The sequence below is a fragment of the Juglans microcarpa x Juglans regia genome, chromosome 1D (assembly GCF_004785595.1).
Source record: "Juglans microcarpa x Juglans regia isolate MS1-56 chromosome 1D, Jm3101_v1.0, whole genome shotgun sequence".
NCBI classification, from domain to species: Eukaryota; Viridiplantae; Streptophyta; class Magnoliopsida; order Fagales; family Juglandaceae; genus Juglans; species Juglans microcarpa x Juglans regia.
The window spans coordinates 5,861,211-5,880,055 of record NC_054594.1 but is presented as its reverse complement, the minus strand read 5'-3'; the positions used below and the strand labels follow the sequence as shown (position 1 = coordinate 5,880,055).

General features: G+C 34.2%; 2 protein-coding genes across 2 annotated transcripts; one reads left to right on the top strand and one right to left on the bottom strand.

Moving 5' to 3' along the window:
• Positions 1–6,791: 6,791 nt before the first annotated feature.
• On the bottom strand, positions 6,792–8,220 carry LOC121257937 (probable E3 ubiquitin-protein ligase RNF217). The gene is made up of 2 exons (XM_041159262.1): positions 7,279–8,220; positions 6,792–7,176 (listed from the first exon to the last, which is right to left on the bottom strand). Exons 1-2 carry the CDS (start codon positions 8,106–8,108, stop codon positions 7,104–7,106), a joined length of 903 nt encoding a protein of 300 aa, XP_041015196.1. The 5' UTR covers positions 8,109–8,220; the 3' UTR covers positions 6,792–7,103.
• A 4,251-nt stretch (positions 8,221–12,471) lies between these two features.
• LOC121235279 (4-coumarate--CoA ligase 2-like) lies at positions 12,472–18,283 on the top strand. The gene is made up of 5 exons (XM_041131605.1): positions 12,472–13,712; positions 16,923–17,121; positions 17,367–17,580; positions 17,764–17,866; positions 17,996–18,283. Exons 1-5 carry the CDS (start codon positions 12,714–12,716, stop codon positions 18,113–18,115), a joined length of 1,635 nt encoding a protein of 544 aa, XP_040987539.1. The 5' UTR covers positions 12,472–12,713; the 3' UTR covers positions 18,116–18,283.
• The last annotated feature ends 562 nt before the right edge of the window (positions 18,284–18,845 follow it).

The window sequence follows — 18,845 nt, the reverse complement described above, 5'->3', positions numbered from 1 at the left end:
ACTGTAATATTTGGGTCCAATTTATATATCACACAGATAGAATATGATTAATTTGATCATGAAATCAACTTGCTTTCATCTGAAACATATAGATCCTGGGATGAGTAGTGTTAAGTGGAGTGGATTTTATGAATTTCACTCGTTCATATTGTGTTTTCTTATAAGAAATCTATTAAATCAAGGAGTATAATATTGATCAAGTGACGAAGCATCTACGATATGAAAGTTTGTCTCGATTCGTTTTCATTTTACATTTTTCTAATCATAACTAATATTTTTATGAAAAATATTATTTATCATCCTACCCGCACGCTTATCATTATATGGTATTAGATGATTGATTAACAAGTGAAACATAACAAAAGATTTCTCAAACATTTAATATCATATTATGAGATGATCAACGGATGATAATTAAATTGTAAAATGACTAAATTTCCAATAGCAAATTAACATGTCAATGACAAGATCAGACACTCTTTTGGGATTGAGGTTCCAAATGGTGCATAACCTCATGATCATCTAGTCTTATCCCTTAAAAAAAAAAAAAAAAAACCACAAGATTACTAGCAGGCCGGGGGGGGTTTCAACATTGAGAATAAAAATTAGTTGACTAGATGCCACGAGTATTATTATTAATTTATTATTATTGCCTCAAACTTTATAGAAAGTTGAAATGAAGGGACGTTGGTTGCTGATCAATTTCCTCATCAATAATTTAACTTTTTTCTATTGGGATTATTCTCAGATTGCATAATGTCAACAACAAAGAGAGTGTCTAAACAGTAGCCTCATCCTGGCCTGTTACAATGGGAGCATCATCATCAACTTTAGTCAAAAGCATTTGAGTTAACATTAAAGACATAAGTGTATGCTGATCCTGAAGAAGGAATAACATCATCCCCCAACCAATCATATTAATTTGAATAATAACATGATATATCAATATAATTTCCCTTTTAGAAATAATGATCAGCATCCATCTTTCTTTATCAAACATGATATATCCATGCTTTTGTTCAAAACCAATAGAACAAAAGATGAAATATAATTAGTGCTTTGTCCTTTATTTCTTGCATTTGCAATCAACTTGAACTAGTGTTCATATTCCAATCCACTGCACTTAGAAAAAAAAAGTGACTTTTTCTAGAGCTTTTGAAAGATAGAAATGACTGATTTAGATGGCCATGGTTTTGGATTAATAGCTAGTGAGGATAGGAAACAATCCCATGTTTTTCTTATCAAAATACAAAGGTTTAAGCATTGGATTCCCAAAATGTGGATAGAACTTTTCAAGATCCATCATTATAAACAAAAATATGCTTTGTGAGGAATTTTCTAGTTAAAATAAAGTCTTCATGTACATAAATATTAGAATTCTATACCATTCTATTTGTTTCAGCATAAATAGATCTATAAAATACAAAAAAAAAAAAAAAAAAACATTAGATATTTTGGATATCAACCTTAGAAAATGGTGGGTGGTGGCTGTTTTCCTGAAAAAAAAATAAAAAAAAATTGTCCAATTCCATTCTATGAGAATCTTTGTCCAATTTTGGGAGTGTAATTGATTAGTCATAGTCAACCTTAGAAAATGGAAGCACTTGTTTTTGCCTTCAAATTCTAAATATTGAGAGGTAGGAAGAACGTCTAGCTAGGTTGAGGTATCTATCACCCTAAATCCACACTTGTCTTCCAATTGTTGTTTGTGGGAAAGAATGCAATCTTTCACCTGTCTTCTTCATTCACCCACTTTTATTTATTTTACTGGTTTTATGTCTCTTCTAGAAGGCAATAAAATCAAGTGGGTGGTGGAGGGGGAAAAAATGAGAATGATGACTGGATGGACAACAATAGCAGCGCGCAATAACCATGACTTGTTGCCATTATAAATTACGCTTAAGGCTACGTTTGGATAGTGAGAATACCTGAGAAATGTTAAGAATATTTGTAAATAGTAGTGAAAAAGTAGTGAAAAAGTAATAATAGAATAATAAATAGTAGGTAAAAAATAATGAATAGTAAAAATGTAGGTAAAAAGTACTAATAAAGTAAAGAATAGTAGTGAGAGTACTTGAGGTACTCTTAGTACCCAAACGTAGCCGACCAGTGAGATCCTCCTCATTGCAGAGTCAACAAGAGCATCATAATTACAGGCTTTAGACCTCATTATGGATTTTTAACAAGCCACTGCAATTTGCTCTAACCACTGCAATTCAGGTAAATATTGAAAGTATAATACTTTCATTTTATCATATATAATTAAAATTATTTATATAAGCATTAATTTTTTTTTTTTTTTTGAAAATGATATACAAATTCACCAAATCTGTTGCTAGGCATTGGTTCTTCCTTGGGGTATAAGTTTTTGGACTCCAAATTAAGCAATCAGCAAAAGGATAATTTTCATGGTATATAATCTACATAGACATTTGCAATTCTTCAATCTCAATAGGATCTTGGTTGATGTTCTCAAGAAACTCTTTTTTTTTCTTTATTAACATCTGTGTTAATGTCTTCTAGATTATGTCATCTACCAACCAAAAACTCTAGATTATGGGCTTACTCTTGTACAAGTGATTGTAGTTGGTAGTGATAGTTGGGCTGAACTTTATAGGGCTGTGTTCTTCATGCTCTTACCTTTTCAATCTTGATCAGTTTTTATGGAAAACAGAATTTACATTTGAGAAGTTTGTCGTCACTTTGTCCCCAAGTTAATTATAAAAAGGAGTTGAAAAATGTCTGGAGAATTTGTATTTCAAGCCTTAAAATATGGACTGACTTCAAATAAAATAAAAAAAAATTAAACGAAAAGACAAAGAAATGGAAAATAGAATCGAATTCTAATGCTTAAAGCATAACAAAAATATTATAAAGAACCAAGCAGCTAGCTAGAGAGGTATGCAGCTAAACTTGAGAAACTAAAACCAAAAAAAACTCTCATCTCTGTCTTCCATGATGGACACTTCTCCACGCCCCCAAAGGACATTTTTCTTTCAAACCAAACAGCCCACGCCAAGCAAGAAAGGACTGCTATATTTTCAAACAACGAAAACCCCTCCCACCTTCACATTTCCTACCTTATATTGGGCTTACTCGAAGAGACTCCAAAGACTAACAACACAGACAAAGTATACGTAAGTGATCCATGAAAGCCCCTCTCGCAAGCAAGCATAACAATGCTAATCAAACCAGTGGCCACCACAATTCCGTCATACTAGATACAACTTTTTATGTTACCAAAATCAATCTGCAAGTCTATGAATAAAAGCTTCAAAAATTTCTTGTGGAGTTTTTCCAACAATTAGACTCATAACCTCACTCTGAAGTTATGGAAATCCATTTATCAACCCAAAAATGCGGGTAGGGGTGGGCAGCGAGGCCCTGCACCCCATTGCCTCGCCCATGAGGGGCGAGGGTTCGGCCCCCTTGAGCGGGGTGCAAGGGGCCTTGCTCGCACCCCTAGAGGCCTGCGAAGGCGAGGGACGGAGGGGGCTAAGCCTCTCTTCGCTTTTCCCCACCCCGCTTAAATATATATATAATAATTATATATATATATATATAATCATAAGTAAGTGAAACGGTGCAGTTTTGTCCATGACAAAACAACGTCGTTTCAACTTTAGTAACTTAGTTAAGTTCCCCCCCTCCAGTGTGAAACGGTGCCGTTTGGTCATGGACAAAATGGTGTCGTTTCAGACTCACTCCCCCCCTCCAGGTCGAGTCCTTCTCGAACTCTCTTATCTCTCAGACTCACTCACTCTCTATCTCTCACTCTCTCACGCTCTCTCAGTCTCTCTTGCTTGATCTCTTCTCTCTCTCGCACGACTGCACCAGTACTACCGGGACTCCACCGTCGTTTGAACTTTGCATTTTTCAATGTCACATTCGCTGCGCCAAACTCAAAAGGTAAGATTCCCGGACTTAGATTTTATTTTTTGAGTTTTGGATTAGAGATTGGAGGAAGGATAGGTTGAATCGGAGATGGAAGATGGGAATGATTGTGAATTTGTGTGCTGTGGATTGATTTGTGCATGTGTTTGAAATTTATCTCTTCTCTCTGTGTTCTTTTTTTTTTTTTTTTTTTTTGTAGTTTGTATTTTACTATTTCTGGGTGTTTGGATTTGGAACCCTAAATCAATTTAGATAATTTAGGGGTTTCAATCCAAAATCCCTAAAACTTCAATAATCAAAACCCCTAAGTTAATTTATTTAGCGGTTTTGGATTGTACTTCTAAATTGATTTAGTGGTTCAATCTAAAACCCCTAAATTGTGTTGGCTTTGTACTTTGCTTTTTTTTTTTTTTTTTTTTTCATGTGTGGTGTATTATTATGATTTTTTTATGTCGTGTGTTGATTGATTTTATAATTTTTTATTGTGCTGTGGTATCAGGAATGTCTTGTCAAAGTGATTTCACTGATAGCTCTCATATCCCTACCAGTACCCCTACCCCTACCAATACTCCTACCCCAGAACCTAACCCTACTCCAACCCCTGAGAGTGCGAGTACACCTTGCCCCGCCCCCAAGCCCACACTAAGCAAAAAACTTGTTTTCGTAGTTTGATCTCATTTTACCAAACTAGAGAGTAGTGACCCCAATAACCCCAATGTTAAATGTAATTATTGTGAAAAAATATATGAATGTCACTACAGAAAATATGGTACATCCTAGTTAAAGGTCCATTTAAATGAACAATGCAAGAAGAGTCTAATATTAAGATCCTTATTAGAGAAGAGTAAATTTAGACTAGAAATTGGACTAAAAAAAATGATAGATGAGAGTAGTGGGGTCTAACGTTGAAGAGGTATACGAAGTATAATACTGATAAGCATATAAGGAAGTTAGCTCGTATGGTCATCATAGACGAGCTAGCTTTTCAATTTGTGGATGGGAGAAGGTTCTAAAAATTTATCCAAGAATTAGAACCTAGATTTACGCTTCCTTCTCGCCACACTGTGGCAAATAATATTAAAAAGATATAATAGAAAGATAAAGATGTTTTGAGGGGCCAATTGGTAGGTTTGGTAGTTTGACTCACTACCAATATTTGGACTTCTATCCAAAATTTCAATTATATGTTTTTGACTGTTCATTTTATTGATTCTGATTGGATTCTTTATAAAAAAAATTATTAAGTTTTGTCAAATAACTGATCACAAGGATGAGACGATTGGAAAGGCCTTGGAGGCCTCAATAAATGAGTGGAGGTTGGCACAGGTTTTGACAATTTCGGTTGATAATGCTTCGTCTAATGATGTCGTCTTGGGATATCTGAAAACTTATTTTAGAAAGGCAAATAAGACATTCTTGGGTGGTGAATATTTACATATTAGATGTTCTGCACATATCAGCAGCTCTTCTAGCTTCTCAAATGGCAAAAAGCATACAATAGAGCCCATCAACTCTAGAAGGGGATGTGTAGCTGGTTATAGAAGCTATCACTAATGAAGCCCCCCTAGCAACTAACTCCAATCATCGAAGATATTCATCAAAATCTTCACCCGAGCCAAGATTGGAGAGTAATCAAAATCCATCATTATCAAAATCAATGTGCGCACTGAGTGGCGCAATGAGCAGCGACCAATTTAGTCTTTGGCCGTATACCCCTTTCAGTATTCCTGCATATATTTTATATATAGATAGTGACAAAGACCCTCCTTAATATTTTGTAATCTTCATTATATTTCATCTATAAGATATGCTTGATTAAAAAAAAAAAAAAAATGATGCACAATCTCTTCATCCATTTGCATGTGTAGCAAAATCTAAAAATGAACGTTTTATGCTTCTATCAATCCTCAATACACAACCCAAAGTGCAGTCCACACAAAGAAATTAGAAGCTTTAAATATGGCTCCTCCAATGAAGTTTTCTCTCTATTCCGTCCTAAATTAATAATGGATATTAACTGCTGCATTAATGTTACCTCACAAAACAACATTTTGGAAAAGAGTAGTGCTACATCTACTTATACTTTTACTTACATTTTTATTTACAAGATTTATTTTATTAGTTTTTTTTAAATTCAAATTTCATAATTTTCAGCATATCAATAATTGAGGCGTAGAGAAATAAATTTTTTATAAATTTTTTGTAAGTATATTTAATATTTTCCTTTAGAAAAACCAAAAGAAAATACTTGAGGCCCAGCACATTAATAATTAATTGGAAAGACATCCATCTCACTCACCACAATTGCCTTTCCTTTAGGCCAACCCAATGTATGTGTGTGTTCTTAATAGAAAAATTCTAATTATCATCTCCTACCTTACACACTAATATATAATTTGTCATTTTTATCTTTCTATTTAAAGACACACATATTGATATCAGATATGTAAATATGTGTATTTAAATAAAATGATAAAAATAATAAATCACATGTTGATGTGTAGTATGGTGATTATAAGTAGCATTTCTCTTCTAAATGTACTTGTATGCATTCCAGTGAGTAAATTATGTTGTATTTTGTGCATCACTTTGTACCTGTAATTCTTCATATCTCAAAGCAATTTTCATATAATCATTACATCAGTTTTCATAATTTGAAAAAATAAATTATCAAAAGTATTTTCTACGAGATCCAGCGCTTTTAACTTAAAAAAAAAATCCCAAAAAAAAATTCTATCTCTAGAGTTTCTTTGATCTTTCGATCAAGATTTCAGAAATTAAAAAAAAAAAGAAAAATCAATCAATCTAAATAATCTCTTGAAAAATATAATTGCCAGCAACAAGCGATTTAATAATATGAAACGATTTTTATCAATTTAAAAGATCTAAACACAAGATTTAAATGATAAACATAATAAGCAAAACATATTTTAGATCATCATCACAAGCTTAAAATCAAACAGTGGCAGGAGATCATGACAATATTTCAAGTTTCCTTATTGGCACGAATCTGATAATACTTTCCCAAATTAATGCTGCTGATCAGGTCCTGCATTTTTGCACACAGTGGAATGGGTAGTACTACTGTTGCAATTCGACACTTAAAATGCAAAAACACTCCAACCAAAAATACAAAAACAAAGCAGTTTGACTCATTCCATCCCTAAATACGAACTCTTTCTATCAACAACTCCACGAAAGAGTTGGATTTAATCTCTCCGGCAACCACCATGGTCGTCAGTCCATTGTATTCCACATCCATAGCAAAACTGGAACCCACACCTGCAACCAACAACAATAACTTCATGTTTATGCACATTTTAACGAATCACATTTAGTTACGTCAGTGCCAATCAGTTTATAATAATATGAAAACGAACTGACCTGCAAATAATGTGTAAACAACCCTCAGTCCTTTCCACAATGTAATTGCAATTGGGACACTTCATCCATTTCCTATCCCTTGCAAGCTCCCTCACCAAGAGATCGTTCCTCCCTCTTTCGTTCTCATCCAGTCTCTGAAACTCTTCGCAGTCTACCCCTGGGTGCCAGGGAACATTACAGTGTGCACAGAACAATCTATGGCAGAATGGGCACTCTGACTGCCTAATGACTTCTCCTTCATCGCCATCATTCACCAACATGGCTGAGCAAAACGGACAGTAAAACTTCTGGGATGCAGGAATCAGCGCTTCGCATTGCGCTACTTCCCACCTTTCCAGCACGTCTTTGGGAAGCAATGGCCCGCAAGCATCGTGTTCCAGCACAGCCTTGCAGTCCAATCCGGGGCAATAAACAACGGTTATGCCCTCTTGGATCTTCGTGGCAACATGTTTCCCAATGCAGTCTGAACAAAATGAGTGAACGCAGCTCTCATTTCTGAACATCTCGTCACTGCGTCTCTTTTCATCACAAATCTCGCAGATGCAATATTGAGATGATTCTCCTGCTTCTTCCGTTCCCTCCACAGGCTCTGCATTTGGGGTTGGAGGAGTTGCTTGGATTTCTGGTGAGGATGAAGAGGACGAGGCCTCCTTGTTTGCCATTTGGGAAGTGATCAGGGAGCCCATTAGAACCTCTTGAAACTGCAGTTCTTCTGCATACTGTTCATCCGAAACTGTGAAAGTCACATCATTTTCTTGTTCACCATCAGAGACTAGAAAGAAGTAAACATCATCTACATACACAAGGTCAGAGGCTAATTCTTTTGCCATATTTCAAGGTAATTTCTGTTTGAACAATCAGCCTCTGATCACACACTCTGCAAAGCAGAATGCCTATGTTTCATGTAATATAATGGAATTAGTGGCATCAACACTATACACGGTCTTATAGCTTAGAAGATGCACAGAAAAAGAAAATAAATAACGAAGAAATTAAGCCTTAGATGAGAAGATGTCGTATCTGATTGGAAGATTTGGGACTCCTTTTTTTTACAAAAAAAAAAAAAAAAGCAATTTGAAACTTCAGTTAGGGGTTTAAAGCTTTGGAATCTTCGTGATCTTGACCTACAGAAAAAGGAGAAAACTAAGAAAAAAGACTTCACTGTGTGTGAGCCTTTCACACACATTCAATGAATGTAGGGCCATGTACTAAGATAGATAAATAATGTGATCATTAAAGAAAAAATCAATGTTGGTTTATGGGGTGTAAAGTATTGCTTTGTGATCATTGTTTTTCTCTCCTGAGGAGATGAGAGTTCTTATATTGAGATTTGTACAACTCTTATTTCGATATATATATATATATATATGTATATATGTAAGGATATAAGTGTATGATGAGTTTGTGATGGGATAATCAGGTTATAACATGACTGATAAGAATATAGTTCTGCTAAAAGTGGACCAATCATCATTTTTATTAATTAACAACAAGGCAAGTTTAGATATGATAGTTCAATTAATATATTAAGATTTTTAGAACTCTTTATATATATCTTGATATATCCAGAACTGACCGGAAACATGTATATAGATAGACCGAGAGATATATATATATATATATATATATATATTGATGTAAAAAACAACGTCCGTAAATATATTTCTTTGACTGTTTTGAATATTAGAGATTGAGAAATGATAATTGCAGTCGTGAGTGAGCAAGTGCAGTGAAATTATTTTAAAAAAATTAAATAAATATGAAACATACATGAAAAAATAATAATTTTTTAATAGTATTGGACTCCACTATTTTTCAAAACGACTGCACAACACTTAAGCATTTCATGACCGTATATAGTATTACTCTTAGAGATTTATGAAGAAGGAAAATCATCATTTGACAATTACCCATGCATCAATAAAAATCTTTTTTTTTTTTTTTTCGTTTTCTTTTTTCAAAATTTCTTAAGGATATTCTAATTTGAAAATTCATTTTTCATTTAAAAGAATTTTACAAATTTTATGAAAATGTGGTTTTTGTTGAGGGAATTGTCAAATACAGTAGTCTGAATAAGTACTGATACCTAACATCACCCCAAGAGATCGAAGGGTTATTTTTGTAAGTTTGCCTTTGTACTGTGTTAATTAAGATCAAGATCCTGATCTCAAGTTATTACTCAAATTCGAATTTGAAGGCCTCAAATGTAAGTGAGTTAGACACATTAATGTTGTAAACACTTCATTTGTCTCTCTCCCATTTGAGACTCTCAAGTTCAAATAAGAAATTAAGAAGATCTTTAATTTTCATCGTGTTCATACCATGATCCCAATCAATGATCCGAGTCATTTGCTTTATGTTCATTTTTCTAGCTAACCGAAAGGTAGAAAAAGGCAAAAATAAAGAAAGAAATGAAAGCTACAACCCATGCAATTAACTCTCTTTTGAAAAAAAGAAGAGAGATGCCATTTGATTATGTATAGAAGAAAAGTTCAAGTAGTTGCTAAATAATCAGGAGAACGTACGAGAGAATCAAATTAAATAAATTAACTTTTAATTTTGAAGTAAGCTTAAGGTTTATATATGCTTAAAGTTGTTTTATTTGCAACATCATCAGTTTCTCTCCTATATATAAAATAGCATGACCAAGTTTCTAAGATAAGCAATATGAAACAAGGAGCCTAATAGAATTATGCATGGGCACGGGTCTTCTGATCTAGAGACCCAAAATGTGTTTGTTGTTTCATTTATGTTACATTGTGTTTGATCTTTAACGCTATGTTTAGTTCTCAAATTCAGATAAGTTCCATTGAGTTCAATTTAATTTTTAACTGAGTTTAACATCTAAATACCTAATTCTTAAATTACTAAATTTATCTCAACTCAAAACTTTCTTACACGTCGGACTCAAAACATTTTTCAACTCAAAACATCTTTATATGTAGAACCCACAACCTTTTTTAATTTCCCACAAAAAGTATTAAACTCATATTAACATCTAAATATACTTTAAACTTAATTTAGATAGACTTCACATAATTCCATCCATTACTCAATTCACTACTATTCATAAAAAAATTCAACTCAACTAAACTTAGCTCAACATCTAAACGTAGCCTAAATGTTGGACGAGATGATAAAAAAATAATATTTGTAATCGTAGAATATACAAGCGTCACGCAATCCTTTTAAAAAAATAAATAAATATGAAATTCACATGATAAAAAATTAATTTTTTAATAATACCTACTTTTTTTATTAGATGACGTTTATGCAATCCGCGATTATATCTAATTTTACTAAATAAAAAATCTTAATTCCATTGCCTACAGGCGTAGAAATGCGGAGGCCCTGTGCACTGCCCTGACGTGGCACTTTAAAAAAAAAAAAAAAAACCAACGGACGAAGAAATGAGGAAGAAGACCCTCGGACGAAGAAATGAGGAAGAAGACCCACGTATTATCCCCTGAGCCCACTGCTTCAACCTTGTCTTCGCATCCTGCAGGTTATCATCTTCACCGGTTTCCAATAGATTTCCTCAAGGCAATGAAAAAAGAAAAAAGATAGAAGATTCTTAAAACATACAAAAGCTGGTTTCTTTTTCGGTGAAAAAGATAGAAGAAAGAAACCCATGAAAAAAATCTATGGGTTGTATTTTTTGAGTTTCAGATTTTGTAGAAATTGAGTGAGATAAAAAACCCATGAAATAAACAGGGAAGGAAAATGAAAAAGATAGAAGGAAAGCCATAGAAAAATCCTCAAACCCAGAAACCCCTTGCAGAAATGGACTGAGATCGAGTAGTGAGTTACCTAGGATGAAATCAAACTGACAGAAATGCACGTCCTCTTGCAGAAAAATCAAACCGACAAAAATGCACGTCCCCTTGCAGAAGATCCTGGTGCTAGAAATGCACGTCCTCTTGCAGAAATCCTCACACAGTTTCGCATTTCGTATTGCAATGGGAAGGAGAAAGAGAAGTAGAAGGGGAGAAAGGGAAACCGAAAGCAGTCTGGGAGAAAGAAGAAGGAATGCTAAACGCACCGTTTGTTTTTTTAATCCAAACGGTGTGTTTTGAGTCCACGCAGGAAGTAGTCCGCAGGAACCTGCTCGCGACGCCTGCGGCTCTACTTTAGACTTTTGTAGAAGAGAAATGTATTGGTCCCGAATTCGGGACTCAAAAAATGTCCCGAATAGGATTTTTTTTTTTTTTTTGTTTTAACTGAATGATTAAAAAAATATTTTTTAATAATATTGTGAATTTTTTATTTTCTTAAAAAATGTTTATGATAAATTAAAAAAATACCTGAAAAAAAAAAGAAAAAAAGAAGAAAAAAATTTACACTATTTGAGACACTTTTTGAGTCTCAAATTCAGGATCCGTAGTAGTACTCTTTTTAAAAAAGAGTAACAATAATGTCAGATAAAGTTATATGCTATGCAAACATAGTGTCTATTATTAAAAAATTAATTTTTTTATATAGATCATATATGTATTTATATTTTTAGAAATATGCGACACAAAAAATATCATTTCTCTTCAAAAAATCCACCCGTACAGTCAACGTAAATGAGTTTTAGATCTCTTTGAATAGTGAGATGAGATGATATGATTTTAAATGAGTTGAATAAAATATTATTTTTACTATTATTATTATTTTAAAATTTAAAAAAGTTGAAATGTTTATTATATTTTATGTAAAAATTTAAAAAAATTATAATAATGAAATTAAATAAGATGAATTGAGTTAAGATGAGATGATTTCTCTATCTAAACCGGCCCTTATTGATTAGTGTTGGCCCTGTTGAGCTAATCTAAGAACTCACTTGGATCTTGGAATGGAATGTTAACGGGCTTAAACAAACTGACCGAAACACTCTAAAGCCCCAAACTAGACAGCCTAGAGTCCAAAAATCTTGCTTTTAGCCCAAAAAACGACGACCATTTTGCTGCATGTAGGCATGGTTATTGGGCTTCAGACACTCCTAACTCCAAAGGTAGGTGAAGGCTGAAGCTAGACGCTCGGATCTGCAGCCATCAAAGACGTTCTCTCCGTCACGTCAAGGTAGGTAAGAAGCCTGCTTATTGGGAGAAACTAGAACGCACCACTACCCATTGCCATAATTCAGACCCCACCACCTCCACCACCCAATACCAATTTCACCAACCCAACAACAATATTCAATCTCCTTCTTCACCAACCAAGTGTTTTTTTCCCCCCATTGCAGATTGCTTCCTTTTCCCCTTCTCAACCTCGACGAAACTCCACAATCCCCATTACACCCCTTCACCAACCCCCTTCCATCTTGATCCTCTCCTTTTTATCACCTTTATACGATCGATGTTTTCGACCCCTAGCTAAGCTAGCCTCCGCTCTCACCAGCAACAAGACCCAACATTTCCCTGGTTTTCTTGTCTCTTTTCCTGGCAGTCCTTATGTCTATCCAGACAGAGCAGCCAGGGGAGCTGGTTTTCCGGTCGAAACTCCCTGACATTTACATTCCCAAACATCTCCCTCTGCACTCATACTGCTTTGAGAATATATCGAAGGTCGGCTCGCGCCCTTGTTTGATAAATGGTTCGACCGGCAAGGTGTACACGTACTTTGATGTCGAGCTCACCGCGCGCAAGGTCGCTTCCGGCCTCAACAAGTTCGGTGTTGGGAAGGGAGACGTTGTCATGCTTTTGCTACCCAACTCGCCGGAATTCGCTTTCGTTTTCCTCGGTGCCTCGCATTTAGGTGCCATGACCACGGCAGCCAACCCTTTCTTTACAGCTGCAGAGATATCAAAGCAAGCGAAATCCTCCAAAGCAAAGCTCATCATCACTCAGGCATGTTACTACGACAAGGTGAAGGATTTCGGACACGAAAATGGTATTAAGATCATGTGCATCGACGACTCACCCCCGCAAGACTGCTTGCATTTCTCGGAGCTAACACAGTCCGACGAGAACAACATCCCGACGGTTGACATCAGCCCCGACGACGTGGTGGCACTGCCTTACTCTTCGGGGACGACGGGGCTACCCAAAGGCGTGATGTTAACGCACAAAGGGTTGGTGACGAGCGTGGCTCAGCAGGTGGACGGTGAGAATCCAAACCTCTACTTCCGCAGCGAGGACGTGATTCTGTGCGTGCTGCCTCTGTTTCACATTTACTCCCTCAACTCTGTCTTTCTTTGCGGATTACGAGCTGGAGCAGCCATTTTGCTCATGCAGAAGTTCGAGATCGTTTCCCTGCTGCAGCTGATACAGAAGTACAAGGTGAGCATCATGCCCATTGTCCCGCCGATTGTGTTGGCCATATCTAAGTCCCCAGATCTCGACAAGTATGATCTTTCGTCGATAAAAATGCTCAAATCCGGAGGGGCGCCGCTGGGAAAGGAAATTGAAGAAACTGTGAAGGCGAAGTTTCCCAATGCTAAATTTGGTCAGGTATGGGTTCTTTTCAATCTTTTCTTAAGTAATAATCCTTGGGTTTTATTGGTCGTTTCCAACATGCAAGTTTGTCTTGTTTGGTAAGCCTAAACGAATTGAAATACTTCTTCATCTTCAAATAATAAAAAAAAAATCTTATTTACAAGTCCACCTGACATAAAAGTATTTATGTGGCGTAACTTGACTTTTGAATATTATATATAAATCAAATCTTAGTAAATAAGTGATGATTTAAAAATAGAAAAACTCAAAATAAATATTGAAAATTTAACCTTTACTAATGATATTGTGTTATAAAGAATATGTGTCGTATCTTTAATTTTTCTTCCATTCCAAGGACATATTATGACATTTTTATGACACCCAATCAAAACTCATCATTAAATGATCTCTTATTTAAAATAAAATAAAAATAAAAATTTAGTGGATAATATCATATATATCTTGGACTCACTGTAATAAAATTTGTTTGGATATAAAAAGCGTTTCATTTCATCTCATATTATCTTATTATTATAATTTTTTAAATTTTTTATAAAATATAATAAACAATTCAAATTTTTTAAATTTTAAAATAATAATAATATTAAAAAATAATATTTTATTTAACTTTTATCTCAACTCATCTCACGCTCCAAACTAGATCAATGTCTCCTATGCTTGTTGTGGGTCAAGCTTCAAAAGAACTCCTCCCAAAAAAGGATGGAGATCCATGTCTTCCCAATTAATCTAGCTAGGATCGCTGTCACTGTGCGGTATTCTCTGATCTATTAGTGTCTCCGCCTAAGCGTATTTAGTATTTATGGGTCAAGCCTCAAAAAAGAGAAGGGCCTCCATGTCAGGTCACCAACCATATCCATTTTCTTTCACTGTTTTTATTTTTTTATTTTTTGTATCAGAATAAATAGAGTGGAACAAGAATAGAATATATCTATGAAGTGACGGGGCGGGCGGGCGGGTGGGGGGGCTCTACAAAGTAAATTATTTCAAGTGTAAATTTTTTTTGTCATTCTCACTAAAATTTAATATTTTAGGTATATTATTTTCCATTTAATTTTACTCCATATAATATCTTAGGGAGATTTATTAGGAAAATAATATTTATTTTTAAACACATTTATAACCTAGGAGATCAAGATAAATATAAGTATTTTTGTTTGTAGTCACTATTATTCTCTAAAAAAATTTTGAAAAATCAATTTAAAAACTTAAAAATTAATTTTTAAAAAAAAAAAAAGACGGGGATCCTGATGGCGAAGAATATGCATGAGAAGATGAGGAGGTAGCTAGTCATCAATGATGGAGCAGTTAAGATTAGAGTTTTCGGTCACCGACTCCGTCTTTCAACTTGTGCAAGTACATTACCAACCGGAGGTATTTTTTGAGCATTTTAGGCCCTAAACTTTTTAATTTGTTTTGGATAATTATTTTAAAAGAAATATTTTAATCACGAAAAGATATAAATTTATAAATTAATATAATTTGATGACGTATATCAGATTGTAAAATTATTTTTATTGTCAAATAAATATAACATATCAATAAAGAGAAATGATATTTACAATTATAGAAAGTATAAACGCCACATACTTCTTTTAAAAAAAGTGAATATATTATATATGATCTACGTGAAAATTTTAATTTTTCAATAATAAATCTCTCTCTTTTAAAATTAATGCACGACGCTTATATAACAAGTTATATAATTGTATTTAATATTACCCGCTAATAAATATTGATGAGGAAGTTGTTTAGGATTGTTGTCATGGTTGCTGGAATACTTGCTCTGCATCTTCAGTCAACTCACTGCAATGAAGTAATAGTCTCCAATCATGCATGCTCGTGGGTCAAGCTTCCATAAATACTCCGATCCCCTCCCAAAAAATTATGGCCCTCCATCACTTCCTCATTAATCGTGAGGATCGCTTTTATGGTTTGGTATTTGGCATGCATCCTGCATTGTCCTCAGTCTAGTAAATTAGAGACTCCAATCATATTTGTGGGTGGTCAAGCTTCCAAGTTCAAGAAGCCAGCATAATTTCCCATAATTTATGTCCAAACGTTTTCTACAATTCAGGGATAGATATATGTCCCCGTTTGGATTGAGAAGTAATTTTAATTCATCTTATCTTATCTCATCATTATAATTTTTTTAAATTTTTTACATAAAATATAATAAACAATTCAATTTTTTTAAATTTTAACACAATAATAATATTAAAAAATAATATTCTAGTAATATTTTATTCAACTTCCATCTTAACTTACTATCTAAATAGCATCTAGTCTATGAATCTCTGAATTATATGTACATATATAGAATGTGTTGAGTTTGAAAATTATAGAAAATCCAGATCATGTGCCTACATGATCTATACCTCATCCACATTTATATTATGCATAGTGTTTCCACACATTATGTCACCAACCATATATCTCTTCTTCTTCCCTCGTTTTAGTTTTCTTTTTTCTCTTTAATTACCCCTAACTTTCGGAAGAGAGTATACCTAACCTGGTTGGCAGTAAACAAAATGATAAATAATTTTGATAATGGAGGATATAGAGGTAGCTAGGTAGCTAGTTAGTCAGTCAATAATGGAGGCAGAACGGTTAAGATAAGAGTTCTCTAGACCTAGACTTTCTTTTTTTTTTTTTTTTTTTTTTTTTTTTTTTTTTTTTATCAAAAAAAAAAGGGAGCGCATTACCAACTAGATACATTTATTGAGCGCTATATCCTTAGAGTTTGGTCCAAAACGAGAGATACATTTAAAATATGTCTTGCAATATTCATTGATAATTTATATTGTCTAGACGACTTATATTTTAGGATGGTTCAAAAAAATCCCAAAACTCTAAAAACTCATATGTAGATCATTTAGATTGCGTTTGTGTAGTAAGATATTCTCAGGTATTTTGTTAATAGTGTAAAAAAATAATAAAAAATTAATGATAGAATATTGAATAGTAGTAAAAAATATATAAAAAATAATAATAAAATAATAAATAATAGTGAGGTATTCTCATAAGTATCCAAATTAAAAAGTACCATCTAGATCAGATAGGAAATTGTTCTTTCTTAATTAGTACCGATGAAGGTCTTCTTGGGAACTGTTTAATGCTTCTCATAAATTTCTTTGGTGCAAGGAGAAGTGCTTGATTTTGTTCACGATGAACTTAAAAAAAATATTTGGTTGTAAAAAAATACAGGGATACGGAATGACAGAGGCAGGTCCCGTACTGTCAATGTGTTTGGCATTTGCCAAAGAACCATTTGAGGTGAAATCAGGAGCATGTGGCACTGTTGTAAGGAATGCTGAAATGAAGATCATCGACCCCGAAACTGGTTCCTCCCTGCCCCGCAACCAACCTGGAGAGATTTGCATTAGAGGAGACCAGATCATGAAAGGTACGTACGTACGTACGTATAAGTTAGCACTACTTTTATAGAAAATGATTTTATGTGGTAGAGAGATGGACATAAAAATAGTTAGTACAATATATAAATTATAGGATCCACCTTCTAATATGTCTCTCTCTCTCTCCCATTTGAGAGGATCTTGACCCATTACTTTCATTTCTATCATTGCTATTATTATCTAGATTAGATTGATGTTGAGATCACCTTACTTAGCCTTGTTGATATATGTTCAGGTTACATTAATGATCCGGAAGCCACAGACAGAACCATAGACAGAGAGGGTTGGTTACATACCGGCGATGTCGGCTTCATTGACGACGACGACGAGCTCTTCATCGTTGATCGGTTGAAGGAACTGATCAAATACAAAGGGTTTCAGGTTGCCCCTGCCGAACTTGAGGCCTTGCTACTCACCCATCCTAACATCTCTGATGCTGCTGTCGTCCCGTAAGTTAATTTTGTTGTCAGAAATGTTTGGTTTAAAAAAAATCTCATAAATATTAAAACTCGCAAATTGATATGAATTTGTTGTATGCATCAAATTTTACTGAAAAAAATCTAATGTCTCATATCTATTCACATTAATCAGCACCCATGCACGTGAATGATGTTTGCCATTTATATATACAGCATGAAAGACGATCTAGCGGGAGAAGTTCCTGTTGCTTTTGTGGTGCGATCAAGTGGTTCTAACATCACAGAAGATGAGATTAAGCAGTTTGTGTCTAAACAGGTGACTTTTAATCTTAAATCTTGCTAAAAACTGTCTTTTCTGCATTAAGTTAAGTTTTGTTTTGAAAAATAGGGTTTTTGGCTTCTATCTTAGCTTGAGCTTGTATACATGTCATTTGTGATGGTTCAGGTGGTGTTTTATAAAAGAATAAACCGAGTATTTTTCATCGATGCAATTCCAAAGTCGCCGTCGGGGAAAATATTGCGCAAAGATTTGAGGGCGAAACTGGCTGCTGGTCTTCCAAGTTGAATACACCATATATATATATATATAAAGCTATATGAAAGCTATTGGACTTTGCTACAAAGAATTTCTCTAATTTCTTTGTATTTGAAAAGAAAGTATGTGTAAAGGACTTGAATTGCAATTGCAAAACCAATTAATACTATATATTATGATTTGTTATTTCTTTGTTAATCTTTCAGATGTTGTGTTTCTTTCTTCAAGATGTTTATGGAGGATCTTTTACATTGCAATTATGTACTATTTTATTCAACTTTAATCTCATTTTAACTCACTATCCAAATCTCTCCAAGAAGTGCATCATGGCTGCAAACAAGTGGTGACTCGTTTGAGAATGGCTTGGATGGGTATATCCATTATGTGACACAATAGAGGCCAAAAAATATTAATTAATTCTTAAATTTCAATTGTCGGTGTTAAGATGTGTTTCACACTATCAACTGTACAGATATCCTGTAGTCACAGAATGGGACGGCACTTGTCACCCTGTGTAAGCTCTTATGCTTAAGTTAGTAATGATATATGAAAAATAATGTATATCCAGATTCAAGTTCTGTGTTTGTTAACTTTATGGATCTATATATGGGGGAGCGTGACGTGATGGCCATTATTCTTGGTCAATGGCCCTTTGTGCCTTTCTCTAATGATTTTCCATTAACTAGAAAAGATGTTCCCTTTTAGTTAAAGTGCTTTGGGCCCGCTACGGGCCTATCCCCATAGATTTAGGACTGTCTTG